The 26,431-nt window shown below is 43.8% G+C and overlaps 1 protein-coding gene across 3 annotated transcripts in view; it reads left to right on the top strand.

Moving 5' to 3' along the window:
- The window catches only part of LOC138164982 (zinc finger FYVE domain-containing protein 9-like), a 219,442-nt gene that overhangs the window by 172,171 nt on the left and 20,840 nt on the right, over positions 1-26,431 (top strand). For all 3 annotated transcript variants that reach the window (XM_069093001.1, XM_069093002.1, XM_069093003.1), the window contains 5 exons: positions 8,309-8,533; positions 10,989-11,071; positions 11,767-11,871; positions 20,402-20,552; positions 23,977-24,057. In XM_069093001.1, the coding sequence (XP_068949102.1) occupies positions 8,309-8,533; positions 10,989-11,071; positions 11,767-11,871; positions 20,402-20,552; positions 23,977-24,057 (645 nt within the window). The remainder of the gene's footprint in view (positions 1-8,308; positions 8,534-10,988; positions 11,072-11,766; positions 11,872-20,401; positions 20,553-23,976; positions 24,058-26,431) is intronic.

Below are 26,431 nucleotides of genomic sequence, written 5' to 3'. Positions count from 1 at the left end.
TGCATGCCACCCCCACCCCCCCATTCCAAGGCCAGCTCTCTGTCCACAATATCACAGTGTAAAACATAAATGCTCAATCAAACCTTGTACATTTTCAGCAACATTAGGTTGATTTAATATGTAAATCTGCCTGTTGGATGCTTGAGTAACTCTTAGAATTCTGTAAGTGGTTATTTCTCAGCTCATCAGGATGTTTTTGTGTCCTCCAAGGCATGTCAGTTGGTTGTTTAATACTGTCCTCAGTTATCCTGACCCTTCTCTCTCCTGACCCAGTTTCTGTGTTGTATTTGTACGTGGTTGTTTACAGGTTGTGTCCTCAGTGATCAGGGACTGTTTTTTGGTTCTCTTTGTATGCCCGGTGCTTAGCACAGTGTCTGGCACATATGTTAGTTAATTGATATAATTTAAAGATATAAAAATTTTAAAAATGATCACCATGTCAAAAATGTCATTAGTGAAGAAAAAGAGCTTCTTTTTGTAGTGACCAAAAATTAAAAACTGGGGGAATGTTCATAAGTCAGGAATAACTGAGTAAGTTATAGTTTCTGAATGTGGTGGAATAACTGTTGTGTTGTAAGAAATGATGAAGAGGATAGTTTAAAAAAAAAACTGGGAAAAATGCAGAGTGAAGTGAGGAGAACTTTTTATACACATTAACCGTAATGTAAGGATAATCAACTTTGAAAGATTTAGTAGCTGATCAGCACAATGACCAAACCCAATTCCAGCTTAATGAAACATGCTACCCGCCTCCATGTGAAGAGCTGACAGATTCAGAGTGCAAATTGAAGCATATTTTTCTCTTTCTCTTACTTGTTTTTGATTTTTCTTTTCTTGATTATTCTCTTATTTTCTTTCTTTTTTCATAGCTAATACAGAAATTTGTTTTTCATGACTATATTTGTAATGGGTTTTTGTTTTTCTTGATTTCTCAGTGGATGGAGGAGGGAGAGGGAAAGAATTTGGAACTGTAAATAAAATAAATTTTCTTTTAAAAAAAGGAGTTCATAAGGATTTTGGTATCACAATCATCATTTTTTTTTCTGTCTTGCTTGTGAGTTAAAGAAAGATGTTACCATTCTGTGCAATTTACTTTCCATTACACTGTGATGCTATTTGGTAAAGGAAAAGTTCATTTTTATCCTTTCATGAGCAAGTAAATGATGGAATTGCGTTTTGGGGAGTGATCATGTCTTTTTGACATTTTGAGGCATAAAGAAAGAATAAAATCCGTAATTTTTATTGAAGGATGATTTCTAGACTCTTTTTTTGATCATGGATTTCAGGTAGTCCAATAATTTTTAAATTATATCTCCTGGATCTATTTTCCAGGTCAGTGGTTTTTCCAGTGATGTATTTCACATTGCCTTCTATTATTTCATTTGTTTGGATCTGTTTTATAATACCTTGAATTCTTATAAAGTCATTAGCTTCCATTTGCTCTAATCTAATTTTGAAGGAATGATTCTCTTCAGTGAGCTTTTGAAATTCCTTTTCCATCTGGGCAATTCAGCTTTTTAAGGCTTTCTTTTCCTCATTCGCTTTTTGGGTCTCTTTTGCCATTTGAGTTAGTCTATTTTGTAAGGTGTTATTTTCTTCAGTATTTTTTGGGGTCTCCTTTAGCAGGCTGTTGACTTGGTTTTCATGCTTTTCTTGCATCATTCTCATTTCTCTTTCCAATTTTTCCTCCACTTCTCTTACTTGAGTTTCAAAATCCTTCTTCAGCTCCTCTGTGGTTTGTAACCAGCTCATATTTTTCTTGGAAGGTTTTGATGCTGGAGTTTTTGACTTCATTGATTTCTTCTGGTTCCATGTTTTGTTCCTTTTTGTACCCAAAAAAGGATTCTATGGTCTAAACGTGCTTCCTCTGCTTGCTTATCCTACCAACCAGTTAATTGACTTTTGAGCTCCTTGCCGTGGTAGAACTATGCTTCCAGATTGCAGAGAGCTATGTCCCAAATCTCTGAGGTTTTTGCAGATGTTGTCAGAGCTATGAGGAGGGCGCCCTCTCTACAAAAACCCCAAGCTCTGGCACACTGGCCACATACCCCAGGATTACCACCCAAGACCATGATCCAGATCCAGGCAGGTCAAAGCAAGACCAGTTACCCTCTGAATGATCCGTTGGCCCCCCTACAATCCGTAGGCCAGGAGCTCTGGAGGCAGCGCACAGCAGCAGCTGCAGCCGCTGCATCTCTGCCACCTCTCGCCCTGGGGGCAGGGGCTGGATTGCTGCTCTTCTCCACCCAGTTCCAACAGAGTGCTGGACTGACCTTTTACTTTCTTTTTGGTGTTTATGGGTTGAGAAGTCTGGAAACTGCCACAGTTGCTGGTGATTCACTCTCCTGAAGTCTGCTCTGGCCAGTCTGTGCTGTGGGTTGGGGCTGGTCATGGGCGGTTCATGCAGGACTGTGCTAGGTTCCCAGCTTGGTGTGATATTCCCTTCCTATCATCCTGCCAGGCTGCCTTCGGTGGGAGATTTGTTTCTCTCTGTCACTTCGTGGGTTCCGTAGCTCTAAAATTTGTTTAGAGTCATATTTTACAGATATTGGAGGTGTTTGGAGTGGGAGCCACGTGGAGTACCTGTTTTTGCTCTGCCATCTTGGCTCAGCCCTCTAAAATCCATAATTTTTTAGCAAAACCTAAGACCTATATAATCACAATAATTTAATTCACATTTACTAATACTTTATGACTGTAGCTGTCATGTAGTGGATACAAAGCCAGCCTCCATTCCAGGAAGACTTGAGTTCCAGTCCCTCCTTTGATATACACTGTTTGGGTGATCTTGGCCAAGCCTAGTAATGTTACCATTCTCTAGGACGCTCTCTAAGATAATAAGTGGTGAAGGAAGAGCCAGCCTTCATCAGTGGCACTCAGTTCTCTTAGATATGTAAACATACTGCCTGGCACCAATGAATTCCAGGCCTTGGCACTTTCCTCATGGCCCTTTACAAAGCCTTTCCTTCATGAGCACCTGTGAGTTGGTCAGTGGATCCTTCTCCTTCACCTGAAGCCTTGACCTGACTCCTGATTTTGTGATAGCCCATACTGTTCTCTTCCCATTAATTCACAAAGGGTCTCTTGTCATGGGCATCATCAGACCTGTGAGTTTATGGGCTCACTGAAGATGTCATCTGTAGGGGAGAGAATTAAGAACTCCAACCTCACTCTCATGAACCCATTTCCTCGTGATTTTAAGGTGAGCATAATGATTTACTCAAGTTTCCTCACGTGGGAAACAAAAAGAAGAAATTTCCTAAGATGTGCTCAGGTTTCAGTTGAAGTTAGGAGATCATTCTTTGAGAACTCCAGATTATTCTCTGCATCTTTTTGTTGGACTGCAGTTTGAATGAGGAAAAGACAATTAGGCTCAGAAGAGTTGGGTTTCCTCCTTGGCTTGTCCTCTTAACCAGCTCTGTGCCCCAGAGCAAATCACTTAAGCCTCTCCAGACCTCTTCTATAAAATGGGGATAACCCTTGCCTTAATTGGTTATCAAGAGAAAAGTACATGATAAACCATAATGCCCTGTCTAAAAGTGAATTCTTGTTTTATTATAAGAAGATAGAATGCAGATGCTATTATTACGTCACCTGTTGCTTGGAAATCATTCAGTTCAACAAGTGTTTGTTAATTGTTGGTTCTAAATAAGGCGTTGTACTAATCGATAGGGATGGAAAGACAAAAATGACAAACATCTCTGCCTTCAGGGACCTTTTGTGTTTGGGAGCTTGCAGTTTGACCCATGAGCAAGTACAGGATAATCTGCGTCCAGTGGGAGGGTCTGAGTCAAGATGATGCAATGTTGGAGACGGCCAAGGAGGCCACAGAGCCCATTGAGGTGGCCAGTTATGGAGTTGTGCCAGGACGTGTTCTCTGCAGTGCCCACCGGTGAAGACTGTAAACGTCTGGGAAATAGAAACAAACTGATTAGCTTGAAGTATCTAGAAATGAGACGTTGCAGTAAACATAAGTAGGATTCAAAACCAGAAATATGCAGCCCTTCAGCCTTATCGGCATCAGATCACTTTAATTGAGGGTCAAGTAGCAGCTCTTGAGCAGGCAGCCTGCAAGTTGGATACACAAACTAGAAGCAAAGTATAAGAAGTTAGAGAAACAGTGAAAGAATTCTTTAGCACAAAGACTTACCTACAAGAATGTCTCTTAAGAGCTGAAATATGTGGGATGGAACTTATCAAACTTCTCTGCTTCAGTTCCATGAAAGGAAGTGGTGCTGAGGATCCAGGCAGAATCCCAGCCCTCCCTTTGGTCGGCTCTGTGGCTTTGGCCACCCCTTGATGTGACTTCCTCTTACTGTGTGCTTTGTGATGTGCTCTGGACCGAAGCTCAGAAATAAGGATCAACCCTATCTAGAGCAGATAACGGATGAGAGAATCTGGTCTCCAACAGTACTGATATGCTCCTTTCTATTCTCCTTAGGAGTCCATTTTTTACTCTCATAAATAGTTTACCTCTTTTTTTTAAACTTTTGGTATAGTGGTTCTTTTTTTTTCTTTTATATGCACAACTTAATTTTTTTTTAACTTTTTTTTTTTTTGGAGGGGGAAGGCAGGGCAGTTGGGGTTAAGTGACTTGCTCAAGGTCACATGGCTAGTAAGTGTTAAGTATCTGAGGCTGTTTTTGAACTCAGGTCCTCCTGACTCCAGGGCTGGTGCTCTAGTCACTGTGCCACTTAGATGCCCCTTCTTTTAAACTTTTAAAATTTATTTGGTATTTTATTTGCCCCCAATTTCCATGTAAAAACCATTTTTAACATTTGTGCTTTTAAAAAAAAAATTGAGTTCCAAATTCTCTCTCTCCCTCTCCTCTCTGACTTTGTTGAGAAGGCAAGCAATTTGATATGTTATATATGTGCAGTTATGCAAAACACATTTCCACATTAGTCATGTTGTGAAAGAAAACAGACCAAAAAAAACCTCCCCAAAACACACATTTTTTTTTTAAAAGGTGTGCTTTCATCTGTATTCAGACTCCTTCAGTTCTTTCTCTGGGAATGAATAAAATTTTTCATTGTTAAGTCCTTCAGAATTATCTTGGATCATTTTATTGCTGAGAATCGCTAAGTCATTCACAGTTGATCATTGTACAACATTGCTGTTACTGTGTACAGTGCTCTCCTGGTTCTGCTCATTTCATTTTGCCATCAATTCATGTAAGTCTTCCCAGGTTTTTCTGAGATGCTTGTCATTTCTTATAGCACAATAATATTCCATCATAATCATATATCACAATTTGTTCAGCCATTCTCCAATTGATGTACTTCTCAATTTCCAGTTCTTTGCCACCAGAAAAGAGCTACTCTAGGTCTTTGTAAATATAGGTCCTTTCCTTTTTACTTTTTTTTTTCTCTCTGAATTGCTCTACAGCATGGTGGAATCAGTTCACAGCTTCATCAATTTTCCCACATTTTCTCCAGTCGTTGTCATTTTTGTTTTCTTTTATATTAGCCAGTCTGATAGGTATAAAGTGGTACCGCAGAATTGTTTTAATTTGCACTTCTCTAATCAGTAGTGATTAAGAACAGAACTTATTAAACTTTTTCCATTCTCGACTACTTTTTGAATTTCAGCAGCTTCATTGGGATGGTGTTGGGTGAGAGCATGTTCAGTGCAAAGTGTGCATGCTTTGTGTTCAGAACCAAGGCTACAGTACAGGCAAGCGCTGCCAGAAACACCTCAGAGTCATTATGCATTTGATTTTGAATTGGTTTTTGGTCATTGCATGTTCAGAGACCTTTTCCTGTTGCCAAATTTTTTTGAAACCCCTCGTGGGGTCTCCATCCAGTTTAAGAAGTGCTGATTTAGAACATTTTTCCCCAGTATGGCTATAGATAGCTTTGACTATTTCATCTGAAAACTCTTCATATCTTTTGACTATCATTTGGGGAATGGCTCTTATTTTATATAAGTTTGACGTAGTTCTCTATATAATTGATAAATCAGAGAAACTTTCTATAAAATTTTTTCACAGTTACTAAATGCATTTCCCTCCATCTTGTTTTTCCCCTTTATTTCTACTCTCTCCTTTCACCTTCTCCATCCACAAAAGTCTTTTGCTTCTTACTACTGCCTCCCTAAATGTACCCTCCCTTCTATCAGTCCCACTCCCCTTCTTCTATCCCCGTTCCATTCTACGCTCCTGTAGATTAAGATAGATTTCTATACTCCACTGAGTGTGTATGCCCTCTTTGAACCAATTCCAATGAGAGAAAGGTTCAACCCAACTCCCTCGTCTTCCCCTCCACTGTAAAAGCTCTTTTGTACCTCTTTTATGTGAGATAATTTACCCCATTCTACCTCTCCCTTCCCCCTTCTCCTAGTACATTCCTCTTTCTCACCCATTACTTTCATTTTTTTAGATATCATCCCATCATATTCAACTCAAACCTGTGCCCTTTATGGACATTCTTTCACTGTCATAATAATTAGAAAGTTCTTATGAGTAGTTACAAGTATCATCTTCCCACGTAGGAATGTAAACAGTTTAACCTTATTGAGTTCCTTGTGATTTTTCTTTCCTGTTTACCTTTTTCAGTGCTTCCTTTGTGTCTTGTATTTGATAGTCAGAATTTCTGTTTCGCTCTCGTCTTTTCGCCAGGAATGTTTTTTTAAGTGTCCACTTTCCTTGAAGCGTTATGCTTAGGTTTTCAGGGTCGGTGTTTCTTGATTGTGAGCCTAGCTCTTTTGCCCTTGGGAACATCGTAGTCTAAGCCCACTGATGCTTTAATGTAGAAGCTGCTAAGTCTTGTGTTATCCTGATTGCGGTTCCAGTGTTTGAATTGCTTCTTTTTGGCTGTTTACAATATTTTCTCCTTGACCTGACCTCTGGAATTTGACTATCATATTTTAAAAACTTTTGGCTGCTATATTGCTGAGAATTTTCATTGTGGAATCTCTTTTAGGAGGTGATCAATGGATTCTTTCAATTTCTGTTTTACCTAACTCTGTTTATGGAATGTCAGGGCTGTTTTCATTTAAAATCTTATTTTGATCATGGCATTCAGATAGTCCAGTAATTCTTAAATTATCTCTCCTTGGTCATTTTTCCAGGTTAGTCATTTTTCTGATGTGATAGTTCACATTTTCTTCTATTTTTTCATTCTTTTTATTTTTTGGATTGCTTCTTGATATCTCCCATTTCGGGACAACCTCAGGAGCTATCACTCTGTAGTGAGGTGGTGGGGGCATTGCTCATTCCATTGTGGCCTCTAACTCTGACTAGTCATGTGACCCCACATTCAGCTCCTTCTTCTGTAAAATGGGGACAAAAGTAGCACCTATCTCATGACATAGTCAGGAGGAACAAATGAAGTTACACCTGTAAAGTGCATATGAAACCTTAAAGAGCTCCATCAATGCAAGTTGGTGTCAGTGTTACCTTGTCTATTGGATAGATGGAATAAACATTTATAGAGTGCACACTATAAGCACCTTATAGATGGTGCGTCCCATCGTGCCAACAGTCCTGGAGGGCGGGTGCTGCTGTTGTTCCCATTTCACAGTCCAGGACACTGAGGCAGACAGGTCACTGGTGTTGTAGCCGTGTGACTTGTTCAGTCAGCTTTCCCTTAATCTGGGCTCAGCGCTCTGCACTACACCACTTAGCTGCCGGCATGTTCCCATATGGTTTTAATTTCTTCTGCATCTCTCTATATTTTGAAAGCCTTTTTTATTATAATGTGGGCTTTAAGATCATGAATGGTTGCTTTGGCAAAATCTGTTACAGTTTTCTCTTAAATTTTTATGAATCAGTATTCTCTCTGGGGTTTTGCAGGTAGCATTTTTCTGTCTGTTCATTTCCAGCACGCTTGACTTGTTGAATTCCCAAGAATAATTTGGGTTCTGTAGGATGAAGTTTTGTATTCTGTTAGTTTATAAAGGATAGCAAATTTTTGATGCATTAGTCTAACAACCTAGTTGTCTTTTTCTAGGTGTTTGGTAGATCTTAAATTTTAAAAATAAAACCTCATTATTCTTACTATTTATCTTGTTTTCCTATTTTTCAGAGGAATCCAGATAGAAATGGTTCTGGGATAAGTCACCATCCTTTTACTGTCCCTTTTACATTTAATGTTCTGTGGATTCTTGTTCAGATGGATAAAATGACAGCTTTTTAAATTGTTGACTGAAAATATTACAATGTAAGCTCATGTGTTAGTCATGTTATTATCATCATCATCATCACTGTTATTAGGGAGTATCTCTCTCCCTACTGTGCTGAGTACTTGTGCCAGAATCTTGTGGATTCAAAGAAAATTCTATGAATTAATAAAGGCCTTTATTTCAGGGAATGTCGTCAGTTGTTTGGGACACTCCTTCTTCAGCCAGAGTTTCCTGGGCAGCAAAGAACATGGTGGATTCTTGTATGTCACATCAACTTACCAGTCATTGCAGGACCTGGTGCTCCCAACTCCACCATACTTATTTGGAATTCTCATCCAGAAGTGGGAAACTCCTTGGGCAAAAGTATTCCCCATCAGACTAATGCTGAGGCTTGGAGCTGAATACAGACGTAAGTCGAAGCCCTTCTGTGAGCCCTAATACTGGCTATAAACATGCATTATCCAGAGCTGCTCTTTGAAATCATAAAACAGGGACAACTGCTGATGTGGTGGGCAGAGTACCAGACTTGGAGGTGCAGGGTTGCCTACCCTGACCCTTCCTACGTGTCTGACCACGTGCAGGATTCCTCATCCCTCTGAGCCAAGAACAAGACTGTACTGTTCTTGGTGCTGGGGATCTCCTCTGTGTGCAGTCACCCAGGTTCAGAACCTCCTCCCTCTCCCTCACTACACAAAATCTCTTCCATCTGTCCCCTTCTCCTCATTCACATAGCCATTGCCCTTGTTCAGGCTTTTATCTTCTCTGTGCAACTATTGCTATAGTCTCCTGATTGATCTCCTTGCTTTACATCTCTCCCAACTCCAAACAATCATTTTCACATCTGCCAAAATAATTTTTCTAAAGTCCAGGCCTGACTGTGTCACTCCCCTCCCTTTTTAGTCAATTAAAATAGCTTCCTATTGCCCCTAAGATCCAAGAGAAACTTGTCACTTGTAGGAACTGATATAAAATGAAGTGGGTAGTACCAGAACAGTTTCTACAGCAGCAATATTGTAAACACAATAACTTTGAAAGATGTAGGCACTCTTGAGCAGCACAGGGACCAAGCCCAACTGCAGAGTGCAGTGTCCTCTTCCTTCTAGATAAGGGACAGGCACAGAGGGCACGTGGAGGCTTTCTGGCTTGCAGAAAGCCACTGTGGAAACTTGTTTGACTTGATTGAGAGTGAGAGAGTGAATTTTTATGAAAATAAAATTTAACTTAAAAAGATAACATATAAGTGTCTTTCATGGATTTTCAAGCCCTTTACAACCTGGGCCCAGGCTGCGCTTCCCAGACAGTCCAGTCTCACTGACCTGACCTTATGTGTCTCCTACAGGAAGTGTTCCCTGAGAATCCCAAGTGTTTTTACCCTTCCCTCCCCTCATTTGCTTTGTATTTATTTTGAGTGGACTTATCTCTCTGTAGAAAATTCATGTTGTCTCCTCTAAGAGAATGAAAGGCAAGGTCTGCTATACTTTTGTCTTTGTCTTCAGCATCTAGAACAAGGCCTGCTACTTAATGGATGCTAACTGCTTAATTCATAGGGTCAGGGGGCACCCTGGATCAAGGCATTGGGCAGGGCTGGCAAGGGGGGTGTCCTCAGCCCAGATGTACCCCCAGTGATCAGAGCCATTTTCCCTCTTGCTATTGACCACCCTCTTCTCCGTCTGTGTGGTACTGCTTTTCCCTGGCTCTCCTCCTGCCCATCAGATGCTTCCTGGCTTCCCTGACCACCTTCTCAGGTCCCAGCTAAAATCCTACCTTTTACTGGAAACCTTTCCTAATGTCTTCTCTCTCTTCATTCCCTCTCATTTATTCCTGACTTTGGCTTGATTATACCTAGATTTTGTGTTCGCTTAATGTGCAGGAAATTTGTGTTTGTCTTTTGCCTTTCTCCGTGTCCCCAGTGCTTAGCACAGAACCTCAGACAAGCTCAGCACTTAATAAAATCTTATTCACTTATTATAACTGTTCCCTCCACTTCTGCAATTAGAAAAATTTTCATGAGCATACAATATGTACCAGACCCTGTCCAGGCACTGTGGATTAAAATTTAGACAGTGACCCAGCCCCTGTGTGTCAGTGATTGTAATTCATTGAAGTGTATGACATGTAATAATGAAAATAATAATAATAGCCAATATTTATGTAGTACTGACTTTGTGCCAGGCACTGTGTTATAAGAGCTTAATTGTTATCTCATTTGATCTTCACAACAATCTTTTGAGGTAAGTGCTGTTATTATCCCCATTTTGTAGTTGAGGCAGCTGAGGCAGGCAGAGGTTAAGTGACTTGCCCAGGGTCACATGGCTAGTAAGTGTTTGAGAAGAGATTTGAATTGAGGTCTTCCTAACTCTAGGTTTAGGGCTCTGTGCACTCTGGCCCCTCTCTCCTCCCCCAGGTGCCTCTGTACGTATTTTACATGCCATACCTGTACAAGTATGACATATACGTGTACCTAAGGAGATGTGGGGTGCAGAGGAGTAACAAATAATCCAGGAACATTTGCAGTGGGCTGAGTAGTAGGGAAGGCCTTACTGTTAGAGCTCAGAAATTTGGCTGAAGTTGCCTGTATTTCTGTTCCCCTGCAGGAGAAAGCTCCTCAGGGACGCTCAGGAGAGCTTAGGGGTCTCCAGTTGCAGTGATAACAAAGATGCCTCAAGGAAGGCAAGGGTGGGCCTTGGCCTAGTGTTTGGCATGCTTTCTCAGGGAACATTTTTGTGTGGTTCCATAATAAGAAATGTTCAATGAATGCTCAGTGTTTCTTCATACTGTGATAAGCTATTAAGATGTGTTTTTGATGCCTTTCCTCTCTGACAGGCCTTTCTCATGTTACCTCTGTTCATTTCATATTTCTGCAGTTTATCCGTGCCCTCTGTTTAGTGTCAGATTTCGGAAGCCATTGTTTGGAGAGACAGGACACACGATCATGAATCTTCTTGCAGTAAGTGTCTCCTCCTTTTCCCCAGTCTGGGTCTGGGGTGGAGGGGCAAGAATTGTCTGAATCCATGTTTTGAATAGTCTCATGTGGGCTTGCCTGCATTCATAGGAAAGAACTTGATGGAAGTCTGTGACTTGTAATGCCACTTTCTAGAAGGGCCACAGTCTGCACTAGCACATTTCCTGATGCGCACGGTATTCTCCTGTAGGAGCTTCCAGTCCCTTGTAGTCCGCTTCCCTTTTAAGCATCACAGTAAATCCTACAGAGTTGAGGCCTATCCAAATTCAAGAAGAAATTCTTTGGATTTGTCTGTCTTATAAACTTGGTAAAAAGACTCCAGAATTAAACTGCAGTCTAGGTGACCTCATCAATAGCTGTGACTATAGAGCCTTAAGCTGTATATGGTCTAGTTTCCAAAACTCCCCCATTGGCTTTTTCTACAAAGATCTGATTTACATTTGGGGCTCAATCCTGTAGGCTAATAAAACTTGAAATTGCAGAGACCCTCACTTAATATACTAGGTTGGAGGTACATGGGGTGCTGATCATACATTTCTTTATGACATTAGAAATGTGAACATTATATATGTATATATGTGTGTGTGTGTATGTATGTATGTGTATATATGTACTTACTTTCTGTGAATCTGTCCCAACCCTCATGCCTGCTTTGTGACCCTGTGATCTTCAATTCTAAGGACTTCCGAAATTACCAGTATACGCTGCCTGTGGTTCAGGGTTTGGTGGTTGACATGGAAGTGAGGAAAACCAGCATTAAAATTCCCAGCAACAGATACAATGAGGTAAGAATCTTAACAAATGTGCTTGCTGATGCATTCCTTCATTTAATCAGTCCATAAGTGTTTACGGGCACCGGTGTCTGGCACTGTGGAGAATACAGAGGTACCAGCTACGTTGACCCAGATCTCAGGAAGCTGAGAGTCTGTGGGTGGGGAACAGGAGGTGCAGTGAGAAGCCCTGCTCAGTCAGGGAGGCTTCCTGGACCGGCGGGTTTCTGAGCAAAGCCTGCAAGGAAAGCCGGGACATCCATGGAGGCCGGCCTTTCTTCAGTGCCCTGTGGGTGGCAGGTGTTGTGCTGGCTGCAGGATTGTAAAGACAAAGTAGAACGCCCTGCTCACAGAGTGTACTGTTCTATGGGAGCTGGGGATGGCATAGACACCGATCCGTAAGTACAGAATACGTACGGAGTCACTTTGAGGGGCTCTGGGATGATGAGGAAATGCAGCAGTGACTGAGGGACCCTAGCTGGAGGTAGACTCAGGGGAAGGGGATAAACATTTGGCTGCTATAGCACTTGCTGCATACCAGGCACTGTGCTAAGTGCTGTACAGATATTATCCCATTTGATTCTCACAACCCTATGAGATAGGTGCTGTTATTATCCCCATTTTACAGTTGGGAAAACTGAGACAGAAAAATAAATGACTTTCCTAGGGTCACATTGCTGCTAAGTGGCTGAGGCTGGATTTGAACTCGAGTCTTCCTGATTCTGACCCAGTGCTCTAGCCACTGTTCCCCCTAACTGACTCAAAACTGTGCTAAATGTCTGTATTACAAATTCATGACATCCAACTTTAACTGAGTCCTGCAGTAAGACAATCCTTTTATTCCTTTCTAATTGATTTCCTATCTCATTCCTCACAGAAACTGTTACAGAAGTTTTCTTCCTTCCTTAACCACTCCAACCCCTTCCCCTCACTCATCTCAGCTGAAGGTCTTTCTTCTTGCTTTACTGAGAAAAAGGAGGCCACTGAGACGCGTGCCTTTTCCTTCCTCTATCTTCATCTTGACATCCTTTGATATCATGTCCCCCTCTCTCCTCCTTTCCCCTGCTCTCTGACAATGAGGTGGCCTTTTACCTTGTCTCACGTGTGTGCACTTAATCCCATTCCCTCCTGTGTTCTCCAGCCCATCACAGCCATCATCCCCCAGTGCTTCTCAGATCTTCAGCATCTCCCTTTCAGCTCATCCCTTTCTTTCTGCACCCAAAAATGCCCCCTCTGTCTTCCCATCCTCAGAAAAGCCTTCTCAGGACCAAGATGTGATCTTGTTCTCTCTTCTCCCTTTCTTAGCCAAACTAGAATAAGTTGTCTCCACTCAGTGCCTCTTCTTGCTTATTCTTTGTAGTCTTATTTCCACCTTCATCATCCCACTAAAACTGCCTTCTGCAGCATTGCCAATGATCTCTTAATTGCCACATCTGATGGGACTTTTTTCTCAATTTTCATCCTTGCTGTTTCATTTGACATTATTAATTCCATTCAGCCCTTTCCTGTTGGATTCTTTCTTAATTAATCCCCTGTTTCAAGTCTCACACCATTCCAGTCCATCCTATATACAGCTCCTGAAGTCATTTTCCCTTAACCATGTGATTCCTCTCTTAAACTTACTCCAGTGGTTCCTTATTGCCTCTAGGATAAAATACAGTCTCTTTTGTTTAGCATTTAAAGTCCTGTACCACCTGCCCAATCTCTTCCCAGCCTCCTTGGACATCACCCATCTCTGACCATCCCACAGGCACTTTCTATATATGCCCCTAAGCCAAGTCCAGTGGGGCATTTCATAAATGCTGTTAACTGGCTGGAATGGGCAGAATTAATAAGGAATGAGGCTGAAAAGCTTCTTAAACCCACTTAAAAGCAGGGCTGCACTTTCCCTTCTTCCTTTAAAACTGCTCAAACACCATCCTCTGCATGAAACTGTTCCTGATTGCCCCAGTTGGACGTGTCTGCCTTCCCAAACTACCTTGAATTGAACTATTTTGTATATATCTCCATTTACTCACTTCATATCGATATTGTTTGCATTTACACGTGCACTTCTTGTCTCCACCATTAGAATGTAAGCCCCTTGTGATTGAATGGGGATTGTTCCATTCTTTGTGCTTTTACATCCTGTTTCCTGGCATGGTGCCTGGCAGTCAGTAGCTACTTAAAATTACTTGTTGATTCATTGATTAATATAAGGAAAACTTTTCTGACAGATCTGTCCAGTGGTACGGTGAAATACATGTGGAGAGAGTGAGTTCCCTCACTGGGATTCTCTTCTAGCAAAGGCTGATGACCACAGGCTCTTATGATGGAGAGGGAATTTTTTTTCAGGTTTAGATTAGATTAAATAGCTTACTTGGTCTGTTCCAGCTCTAGGATCCTGGGATTCTCTGATCTTCCCACGTGAGTCATGCCTGAGCTTTCCCTGTATTCATCCAGTTTGTTGCTGAGTCTTGGGCATCCTCACCACCACACCACTCCTGCCATCTCCTCTCCTCTACTTAGTGGCCTCTTATAGAGACCTCGTCAGAGCTCCATCCTCCATCGCGTCTTGCCTTGACTCTTGAATAGGCTGGTGAAGTTAGAGGTGTTGAGATCCTGAAACCAGGGATCTGCCACCTTCTAGTTTCTCCCCTGTACCAGCATATCTTCTCCATAACTGCCAACATCATCTTCATAAGGTATCAGTCTGATGACGAGTCTTCCTTGCAAAAAGCCATAATATACACTCTTTAGCCCCACTTTTAAGGCCTTTCATGATCTTGGTTCAGATTAGCTTTTCAGCCTCCTTCCCTATTACTTCTGCCTATTCTAGCCAGTTAACAGCATTTATGAGATGCCTGCTGAACTTTGCTTAGGGGCATATAGAGAAACATGAAACAGTCCTCCAGGAGCTCCTGTTCTCATGGGAGAGACACCATGTACATAACCAGGCACACACAGGCTGCATTCAGAGCTGGTGAAGGGCAGTCTCAGCTGGAGAGGGTCTGTGTGGGAGAGCCTGGGGCAGAAGGCATTTGAGTGTTTGAGGAAGCCTGGGAGTCTGAGACCCACACCTTATCGCTAGTGATTTCCCAAAGCCTGGAGTTGGCCTGGAAGCCCTCTGTATCTCAGAACCCTTGCTCCTTCCGGCTCAGCTTAGGGGCCAGCTGTTCCTGGAAACCCTCTTCTGTCCTCCCAGTCATCTGTTAATTGTCACCCTTCCCAAAATGCCCTGAATTGATTTGTATGCTTATTATCTTCGCCTAAGACAGTCTCAGTTCCTTGAGGGCAGAGTGTTTAGCTTTTGTGGCTGCCTTCCAAGCACCCAGCCCACTGCCTCCACAGAGTGAGTAGACGTGCTATAGAGAAAAGAATATGGCATAGACCATCATCTCATTTTTGTCAACTGAAGAACATGCTAAAAACAATTTGTTTTTCTGAAGATATTGGTGCTTTTAGCTTAGGGATAATAAAAAGACTTGGGGGTTTTGTGTTATCTGACTTCTTTTGGGGCCAAGTAGTAATTATTTTCTCAGTGCTTCAGAAAAACTGAATTTCACTGACATTTACAGGATTTCTCCTCTAATGCTGTAAGTGGTGGTAGTTTTCTGATAAGTCTAGGATGAGAGTGGAAAGTTTACTATCACTTACTTTTTTACTATCACTTACCTTTACAAATTCATTCAACTGGGATAGTTTCAGAAGCAGAATACTGGACTGAACTAGCTCTCAAGGTCCTTTCTGGTTCTTGGATTCTCTAATTTGGATACTGGTTTATTTTCATTCTTAACCTGTACACACTGTTGAGAGTTTTTTGGAGGTACAAAAGCCACATTGGAAGGGTTCGTTGTGGCCAGGGCAGTGGAGACCAGATAGACAGATAAGCTGAAAGTGGGAAATAGTGAGCTTTCTGGCCATCAGGGGAAGAATTGCTTTTCTCTGCAGACATGGGAGGGAGCTGATATTGTTCTTTTGGATGAAATGTTTCTCAGAAGATGATGTGGAGGAGGGAGAGGGAGGCTTCCAGATGGATTGAAGAATGGGCACTTCTGTTAGTTCAGTTAACAGAAAATAGAACCTGGAACTACATGTGAGTTGTGGATCCATAGAGTTCAGCCCAGTAGAGCATTTAAGTCATGGTGACAGACAAGGGCCTGTGCGGCCAGGGCCGAGGGCTGTTTCTCTGTAAACTGCTGCACCCGAGGCAGTATGGGTACAAACCCATAGGGATTGATTGGCCCTATGAAGTTCACTCACTGTGAGTCAGCCCTGTGACCACACAGCCAAAAACTCTTGTGTCATTGTGGGCTGAATTAATCCTGTTTGTTTCAGTGTCAGAATGTTGACGCAATAGCAAAATGAGGTCGGTTCTCTTATTAACAGTCTGCAAACTGAAAATCTCCCTGATGAGATCTTGGTGGGGATTGTATAGGGAGTTCCTGGTCAGGTCTGGGTTGAACTATATTATTAAGCCCCAAGGCCTTTCCACCTCTCAAGTCCATCCATGTCATAGACTGTAGAGTTCCTTCCCTTGTACTGTACCACAGGGAGACCCTCATAGCACAGCAGGGAGACCATGCATCTATAAATGGCCAGTGCACAATAAAACTTAGGAGGGGTGTCAGGTAGTATATAATCAGAATGCTCTGTGAGATCTGTTCCTTCCAGGGGGCATCAGGGAAGTCTTTATGGAGGAGGTTGCATTTCAGCTGGCATGTGAGGGCAGGGTAGGATTTCACCAAGTGGAAATGCTCAGAACCTAAGGGCCCCTTTACCTGAGCCATTAGCCACCTCTCACCATAGCAGGGCTTTGGGTTACTGCCCACACCACTAGAAGAGGTTATTGTACAAACTCCTATCAATGTTTTCTGTCTGTGTCACAGTCCTTTCTCATTTCCTTCATCAGCATGTTATGGGCCTCTAGTTTCCATGGCACTGTGATTGGCCCTGTACACAAAGGCCCAGTCCTGGTTCCTCATAGACAGATTTTCTGACTTGGATCATAGGAACTGGAAGGGATTTTAGAGACCAGCTTTTCCACCCTCCCTAGAGTAGGAAACTGAGGCACAGAGAAAGACAGTGACTTCAGTAAAGGCCCCACAAGCTGCAGATCTCGTGTCTCCTGACTGCAAATCTAGGAGTCTTTCTCATGTAGCAAACTATCCAGTCAAGGCAAAAGAACCTGGTTAAGTTGGTGCATATGTTAGAGAGGATACTGCAGGTATCCTCCAGTGTGGTTCCTTGGGAGGAACTCTGCTCTAGGAATCTGAAGTCCTGGCTGGAGTGTGGCAGAGGAACGCCCAGTGATACAGACCGAGGCTGAGCAGAGAGCAGGCTCTGTCTGCAGCCAGGCCTGTCGCCTCTCTGGGCTCAGTGTCTCTGTCCTTAAAGTCCGGACAGTTCACCTTCCTCGCTCTGCTCACCTTGAAGGGGCTGTTTTCAGGAGGGAACAAGAAGAGAAGGGAAAACACCCTGGAACCCTAATGCTTGTGATAGCAGTATTGGGACTTATCGGGCCATATCGAGGTCATCGAAGTCAGCTCCTCATTTCACAGAGGGGGAAACTGAGGCCCGTGAAGCTTCAGTGATTCCCCGAAAACACACAGCTGTGTGAGGCGGTGTGGTCTAGTGGCCAGGGAAGCCTGGTTTAAGATTCTGCCTCAGCTGTGTGCTAGCTTGTGACCCTGGGCGAGGCATGTGAGCTCCAGCCCCAGACAGTGTCTAATCAGAGGTCTGGGGTCCTTGAGCTTGTTTCTTAAAAAATGTTTTCTAAACCTATTTTCATTTTATTTCATTCATTTAAAAACATTATAAGAAGTTTTCTAATGCTGGGGAGACCAGTGGGAGATTTCACCAGACTGCCAAAGGAGGTGACAGCCCCCGACGGGTTCAAGGAGCAGGGAAGTCCCTCTTGTGACCCTGCACTGGTAGGAGAAGTTTGCTCCTCAGTGAGTTTTCCTAGACCAGTGAAGCCCCAGCTCCGGCCCTCAGCCTTTCCACAGAGATTAGAGCTGCCTCCTCGGCTTCCATCGTCAGAGATCTTCCCACTGGAGCCTGATGATGGAATGGCCATCCTTACACGAGTCAGGGCCTGTGGTAGAAGATGCCGCTGTTGCCCCCAGCCTTTAGGCAGTGGTTCTCTAGTGCCCTGGCCTCTCCCGGGAGTCTGCCTGTCCTTCCTGGAGCTCCCAGACAGTCTCATTTAGACCCTTTTTGTTTTTCTCCTTGTCCACTTGCTGCTCATTTCCCCCACCCATATTCTTCTTAATATGTACCCGAGTATTTATTTCCACCTGGTGAAAGCTAAGAATTATTTTTAAACGAGACACGTCCCTCTGTCTTTAAGGCTTGTGGAGATTTGTACAGATCATGAAGCTAGACTTTAATTATGCTTGAAACTGACACACCAGGGCAGCCTCTTAATACAGTAGCTCGTTTCTCTAAAGGGTATGAAAAGGGGGTTTCTTGGGTCCGTACCCCTTGACCTCAACCCTAGAGAAAATAAAGCTTAATTTTAGCCAGGAGATTGCTATCTGGACAGTGCTCCTTCAGCCTGATGTGGGATCATCTCAGCTCTTTCCTTTGTTAGAGGAGGATATTACAAATGAGGTCATCAGTTCTGTAGCTGACTTTGCAAAAGCTGATGCCTTCAAGCTGATGTCCCCTGTTTGGGGAAGGATAAAACCCCAGACCCGTGTTAAACTCTCCTTGGGGATTCTGAGGGAAATGTTTCTATTAGCACTGCAGTAGAGAGTTGTATGGGGAGCAGTTCAGTTTTTGTTTGAATTCTTCCTGATGGGACAGCAGAAGTGATAAATTGCTGTACTTTGCACAAATTGCAAAAATAACAGGTGTAACCAGGATGGGATGGCACCTTAAAATATATTAAGGAACATAGAAAGCTTTCAGATTCCCAAGTAATAGTTTTACTTCATTTATAGCAGAGAACGAGAAGAGCTCAAACATGTAGTCCAAAAAATAAACTCAAGGATAAAACTCACAGAGGTGAAGCCATTTTAGAGGACAGGAAAGGAAAGGAAAGGTGAGCTATTGTGTTACCATGAAGAGGACGGAATACTCAGTTGTTCATTTATTTCCCTCAGGTACATTATTGCTCATCAGGGTGAGGGGATCTTACACTCAAGTTTGTTTGATAGATTCATCTGGAGAATCGAATGTTTTTTTTTTTCATTTAGTCTCAGTATTTGCAGACCTGTCAACTTAGGCCTTATGAAAAACACGGTAAATAATTGACTTTTTTAAAGCAGAAATCAGTCATAGGTTTAATAAACAAAACAAACACTACTTCGCTGTTCTGGAGACTGATGCTTTTTGCCCTGCATCTTGGCAGGCAATTGGAGATTAGCTGTGGCTGAAAACTTGATCCCGCAGTGGTCAGACTCTTGGGATGAGCCTTTCTACTTAGGTTGAGCCGACCATGGCACTAGAAGCCAGATACCCTTCACTAGTCTTGGACACAAACCTTTTTCCACCTGGTAGTTCCTACTGAAGCTCGCTTCCTTCTGTTGGTAGAGCATTCTAGATGCTAGTGTCTCCTTCATGTCATGGTATGGCAGTGATCTTAGTGATGCTGAGCACGTTACTTTATTGATCCTGATCCATTGATAAAGTCATTCATCAAAAGCCTCAGTGCTGAGAGCTTTTCTAGATGCAAGGATAGATAGATAGGAAGTCTAGTAAGGCCTGGCCCCTGCCCTCGTGCAGAACAGCTCTGGGATGTTACACAATTCATAACACCCTCCCCTTTCTTCCATTTGGACCTTTGATTCATCTCTTTAGGGTTACTCCCAGAGTAGGGTAAAAAACCTCTCTACTAGTGTATTTGGCAAGTGGTTTGTAACTTAAGATGGCCATGGCAGGACCTGAGCCTGGTTCTTCCTAACATCCCACGTAGTTCTGTGTCCATTGTGCTATCCTCTGCTTCCTCTTTTGCATCATATTTTATAGACCCAGAAAGTCATGTGACCTGCCCAGGATGAGAGGTCATCAGTGGTCTGAACTGACACTGAGTCCAAATCCAGTGTGTTTTGCTTCACCATGCTTTCTCTCCGTGTATGCTTAAAGAAATTTGGACACAAAACATCTTATTAAAAGGGAGTGCACGCCTGAGGAAAGACCTCTTCTTTGTGGGTCTGTGAGAAGAGGAAGCCAGTGCAGTGGGACCTAGGTCGTTCTTTCTTAGCTTCGCTACACTGCTCCCTGAGAACTCTATGCAGTGGAGAAAGAGCCAGGGACGCTGCTAGGGTTGGCTAAATTAGCGTTACAGTATCAGGTTCACTTTGGCCTGTAAAAGGGTGGGGAGCAGGGAAGGAATGCAGAATATGTTTTGTGTTCAGGGAAGGATCTCAGTAAGCACCAAACAGGGTTGGGTTTGTGGATTTTTTAGCCAAGGGTGTTTGAGTGGAGTGTGGGAGTGGGAGGGCATCATTCATCACTGGCATGCATCGCTCTCCTACATGAGCTCGCTGCCAGCTTTGTTTTTGCACAGATGAAATGGGTTCCATGATAGGACAGTGTGCTAACACACTTCTGCTTACAGATGATGAAGGTCATGAACAAGTCCAACGAGCATGTGCTGGCCGGAGGAGCCTGCTTCAACGAGAAGGCAGACTCCCACCTTGTGTGCGTCCAGAATGACGATGGCAACTACCAGACTCAGGCTATCAGCATTCACAACCAGCCTCGAAAGGGTGAGGGGACTGGGGCCCTGGGAGCCATCCTGCTGCCTACCCAGTGTGTGAGGCCTTGTGCACTGCCCTCAGAGAGCTGGCATGAGGAGGACAGAGCAGACGTGACTTCAGTGGTTCAGTTGTTAAGTGCCTACTGTATGCAAGGCATGAAAGAAATAGTTTAGGAATGACCTAGCCGTTACCCTCAGGCCTTGCAGGCTCATGGGCCAAGGTCACAGAACACACACACACACACACACACACACACACACACAGCTTAGTGGGTGCAGAGAGGAGAGGTGAAGTGCTCTAAGAGTCATTGAGTGGGGCAAGATCACTTTCTGCTGAGAGGGTTAAGGAAGGCTCGGTCATGTTGTATAATAAGAGGAAGCGGAGGTCCTGTTTCTGTTGAGTTTCATTGCTCACATCACCTCCAGGAGGAAGGCAGTGCCAGGGTTATTCTGTCTTTCGTACAGATTGTTTTCATAACATGCTTTCAACATGGTGGATCATGCAAAGAGCTCAGAGTGCTCAGGGATCCCTTGTAGCTTGGGATGAATCAGGAAAGGCTTCCTGCTGCAGGCAGTGCTTGAACTGATGCTTCCTAAGTGGGTGGGAGGGCAACAGCTGAAGATGGGGGGAGGCTGGGGAGAAGGGAATACCAGGTGTTCAGAGGAGTGAGAGCAAAGGCATGGAAACACGAGCTGGGAGGGAAGCAGCCCTGCGCATCCAGTCTGGAGAGAGCATAGTCTGTGTAAGAGGCGAGTGAAAAGTGAGACTGGAATGATTAGTTGCAAGTGTATTCTAAAGGGCCAATGGCCTGTGAGGCTGGATTTTGGCAGTGGGTCATGATCCTTTAAAGATTTTGGAGTAAGGAAGATGATCTAGACCAAGGGTGGGGAACCCGCAGCCTCGAGGCCACAGGTGGCATCTAGCTCCTTGGGGCAGCATTTTGACTGAGACTGAGTTTTACAGAACAAATCCTTTTATTAAAGGGATTTGTTCTGTGAAGTTTGGATTAAATCAAAAGGTTGCACTTGGCACTAGAGGCCACAGATTCCCTACCCCTGAGATAGACTGTTAGAATTTTGACATTAGTAGGCCATAAGAAACAGGTCATCTAGGCCAGTGTTGATTGAGCACCTACTGTAAACACAGGGCATGCAGAATGAGTGGTCCCAACGACCTTTACCTGAAGGGGTAACTCCCCGTTGCCTCCTGTGTTAGGCATTTAAAGTTCCTCACAGGTTGGCTTGTTCCCATGACTTCCCCTCAGGCACTCTGCTCAAGCCAAACTGGGCTCATTGTTGTTGGCCCTACTGCAGATGACTCTCCCTCCTCGCCATGCCCTTAGAGCCCTTGGCCCCCTTTAGTGCTCAGCTCAGAACCTGCATTTATTCGTCTGTGAGCATGTTGTAGCTGCCTAATAGAGTATAAGTTTTTTGAGAGCAAGGACTGCTTGCTTTTGTATTTGCATGTCTAATGCCAGGTACATAGTCAGCATTGATTGGTCAGAGTGATGCTTCAAACCTCCAGTGAGCTCTTTTAGATGGCCCTAGGGTTTAGTAAGGTTTTCCATCATACCAGAGGAGAAGCATGACAGGTGAACATTTCTGTAGCCCCTTAGAACTTTCTAAGCAGGAGGAAAGGACTTTTGCCAGTCCCTTGACCTTCTGGGAGCATCTGCAAGATCTCAGGTGCTTTGTCCTTTCCACTAGGGCTGGCTGTGCTGTAGCCAGGCCTCTTTGCCTGGCTTAGTAAGTTCCCTCATCAAGGAGGCTCTCATGAGATCACCTTCCCACATGCCCACAAGCCTTGCTTGCCCACAGTACTCATCAGCTCACTCTCAGGTGGTGTTTTCAGTCCCTTGGTGTGTTCAGGGAGTGACTCTCACTGGCAGTCTGTGAGGCAGCAGGTGGGGAGTCCAGCCAAAGGAAGACAGCTGCTGTAGAAGGATCCTAAAAGCTAGACTCTTCTGTCTTCCAAACAAGGTAAATGTGCCCCTCCAAAACTGAGAAGAGTGACTCAGCAGGGCCCATCAGCATATGTGACTGCTGTTCAATCATGCCTTGCTTGGGAAGAGTTGGGTCAGCTGGGCTCAAGTAACGGCACTGACATCACAAGCTCGGTCACAATGTGTGGGCCATTGTTACCATTGACCATTCTCTGAGTCAGTTTTCTCTTCTGTAAAATGAAGAGTTTTGTTGCGGACAGAGCTTTGTGTTTGTAGTAAATTATCCTGTATTGATAGTCTGGTCTGTGCTACTTAATATCTGTGTGCCTTTTGGGGTAGGGGGGGGATTCACTTCTCCTCCCCAGGCCTCAGCTTCCTCCTCTGTAAAATGAGGGGCTTGTACTGAATGAACTCTAAGGGTCCTTCCAGCTCTAAATTCTAGGACCTTGTGATCCTTACCAACCATGATAGATGTTACCAGGTGGTCACAAGAATCAGACGAGCTTTGTACATTGTAAGTCACTGTGTACATTTCAGGACTGTCACCATCAGGTGGGGACAGTAAGACACATAGTGGAAGATTCTTACAGAGAGGGACCTGTGGGACATGGCACCCCCCCACCCTGGTCTTCTCTTAGTCCTGTGGGGGTCAGCATCCATATGCATGTCTTCAGAGGGGGAGTAGGCAGCATTTTCTTTCACATTTGTTAATGACATCCAGCTGGGAGAGACAGGTGACACTTTGGACTAGAGAGCTTTTAAGATCCTCAGATCTGTGATTCTCTTTGAGTGAAAAGTTAATATCCAGAAAGATCTAGACAATCCAAAACAGTGGACCGAATTGGAGGACTAATGTAAAGCTTTACCCTTTGGTTAAAAAATCAATTATAAACATGAGGATGAATGTCCCTGTGAAAAAGTCCTAAGGATTTTTATTGGGCTCTGAGTTAGATAAAAGTTATAACAGCGCGATAGCAGCCGAAACAGCTAACAGAATATTAGGCCACGTGAATGGAAGCATGAAGGTGGAGAGAGCCCTGCTGCATTCTGCTCTGGTAAGAATAAATCTGGAGCATTTTACCCCATTCTGAGCTCTGTGTGTTAGAGAAACCATTGGAAAACCGAAAACCAGAGCATGTCCATAAAAGAGCATTGGTCTGGGGTTTTTTGGATATTGGATTTAGAGTCTACTAATCTTCCCATTTCTATATAAAACGAGGAAAGTGGACTTGTAGGGTTTCTAGGGTCCTGTCCTAAGTCCTAGCTCTGTCTCTTCTCTAAGCCTTGGCTTCCTCATCTGTAAAATGGGGATGGTCATTCTGCTGGCCTCAGAACTCTTGTCAGGAAAGCACCTGGTCAGCGGTCCGTGGTGCATGCCTCGGGAAGGCCATGCTTGCTTTCTCTTCTCTCCCTGCTTCTTAAGGTATTCCTTTGGGATTTCTTCCCTCCTGAGGTCAGAGCCTCACTCAATGCTTCTTCTTGTCATTTCAGTCACTGGTGCCGGCTTTTTCGTGTTCAGCGGAGCTCTGAAGGCCTCCTCCGGATACCTTGCCAAGTCCAGCATCGTAGAAGGTAAAGAAGGAGCAGTGGGCCATGTGTGTGCCCACTGCATGGCTGCCCAGCCCAAGGCCCAGGGACAGGCCTGGCTGCCACGGAGGAGAGTAACCAGCTCCTGGGCAGCTGTGTGTGGCCCAAGGTCCTTGTTTTCAGTCAAGCCTAAGCAGTGAGACACAAGAAGATGGGGGACACAGAGGCACCCCATGTCCTTAGAGTTGTGCTCGTCCTCAGATGTCATTCTGGAGTGTGTACAAACAACCCAACTTAGGAAGAAGATCCTTTGGAGTCCTGAGGCCTCTGCTCCCTCCTCTTTCCCATACATACCAGCTATGTCAGAGGACTGCTGTGAGCTCAAAGGAGAAAGGTGTTAGGGACATTGTAGTGGAGGCTTCTTCTGCCATTTTGGTCAGTGAGTCCAGAGTGATCCTGCCAGCCACCTGTTCTAGCTCTGGCACCCCAGGCCTTTCCCCAGAGTAGCTAGCACAAGCCAGGGGCTGACAGGCTGAACTATGGAGACCTCCTTCTGCTCTCAGATCACTTGCTTTTATTCATATGGAATCGTTTGAGTTTCAAAAGGAGGCAGCAAAGGGCAACAGGAGGAAAAATCAGAAGCCTAGATTATCTGGATCACTGTAGTCTGGCTTCCAAGCTCTTCATTCCATCGATCCTGGCCTCTTCAAAATTACCAAGGATTTCTCTTGCTTTGAAATTAAAGTTTTTTTCAATCGGCCAGAATTCATTTTCTCTCTCTCCTACACCAAATGTTAATTATCCCCACTCCCCCCCATTGAGAATGAAAGAAAAATAAAACCCCTCTTAAAAACATGTTAATAACCACAGAAGGTCTGCTGGCTTTGTCCAGTTTGTTCTGCACTTGGAGCTGGGTAGCGTGTTTCACCATTAGTCTTCTGGAATCATGAGTAGTCATGACCTGATGAGAATGACTCGTTCTCTCAAAAAATGTCTTTTGAAAACATCCCTAATGCCTTTACTACATTGTCTCTGTATAAAGTCTTCTCCTTGTTCTGTTCACTTCATGTAGATCTTCCAGCTCCTCTGAAACTCATCCTCATTTCTCACAGCAGAAAAGTATGTACTCCCTTCATTGTTCAGTTCTTCACCAAAAAGAGCTGCCGTCAATGTTTTTGTACATACATCAGATCCTTCCTTTATGAGCTCTACCTTCTTTCTTCCTTTTTCCCTTTTTAGTGAAATGTATTTCTGTACCCAACTCTGTGTGTGTGTGTTCTTCCCTTCTTTGACCAGTTTAGATGAAAGTGAAGTTCAAGTGTCACCCTCTCCTTCTGTTGCAGTCTAGGGGTACTGGGAATCCTGAAATTCAAGGGCAAAAGGTGCAGGTCCTTCCTCGAAAGAATTTGATAACTCAAACCTTCTTTCAGTCAGACAAGGTTTATTGTATTGCCGGTAGAAGCAGGCAGATTTTAAGAATCTGAGCATTTGCTAGATGAGACTGGCCTCTTTTATAGGGAAAAAATTTGGGGGAAGATTTGGATAGGCTCTAGGAGTGGCCAGTAGGTTAGGGTGACCTGGAGGTAACAGAGAAGGGGTCTAGATGGGATTAAGAGTAGGAAGTAGCTTGGGTAGTCAGGAAGTTACAGACAATGAAGGACTGGCCTAGGTTAGAGGTAAAGGAGAATTGAAAGCATTATTCTAGGATGAGCCAATGCCTCCAGTGAATGCCAGGGACTGGGCCATGTGGGAGAGAGTTCTGGGGAAGTCCAAAAGGGGCGGGGGCACAGAGCCCATGCCCCCACCCCTTCCTCTTTGTTTGTGTAGACTTCTACTTACCCATCACAGTCATGGGAGAGAATCTTCCTTGGCCAGTTTCTCCTTTCCCACTCAACTCCCTAAAGTATTCCTCTTCCACTCTCTTTGTTTTCTTCTTTTAGAATCCTCAAGATACAACAGAGCCACTCTCAGCTCTCTATGGAATTAGACTCCCTCTTTGACCTTTGACGGTGTCGGGATTCCAGGGAACACATGTATCATCTCCCCATATTAGAATGTAAACAAATTATCCTGAGTTCCCCTATGCTTGTTTACTCTCTTGGGTCCTGTCTTGATATATCAGATTTTCTACTCTGCTCTAATCTTTTCATCAGGAATGCTTGGAAGTCCTCTGTTCCATTAGGGGTTTGTTTTTTTCCTCTTTGGCTGGGTAGGTTGTTCTGGCTGCAGGCCCACGTCCTTTGCCTTCTGGAACATCATATTATACTCTCTCTCTGCTCCTTTGTAGCTGTGGCTAGTGAATCTTGTGTGAACCTGAATGGGCTTCCATGGTACTTGCATGCTTTCCTTCTGGCTGCTTGCAGCAATTTTTCTTTGACTTGAAAGGTTTGAGTTTTAGTTATAATGTTTCTAGGAGTTT

This window comes from Petaurus breviceps, unplaced genomic scaffold, assembly GCF_028583685.1.
Source record: "Petaurus breviceps papuanus isolate PSGF00001 unplaced genomic scaffold, PetGlider_PUasm1.0 207, whole genome shotgun sequence".
Classification (NCBI taxonomy): domain Eukaryota; kingdom Metazoa; phylum Chordata; class Mammalia; order Diprotodontia; family Petauridae; genus Petaurus; species Petaurus breviceps.
Note: the sequence above shows the minus strand (reverse complement) of the source record. Positions and strands in the feature narration are given on the sequence as shown.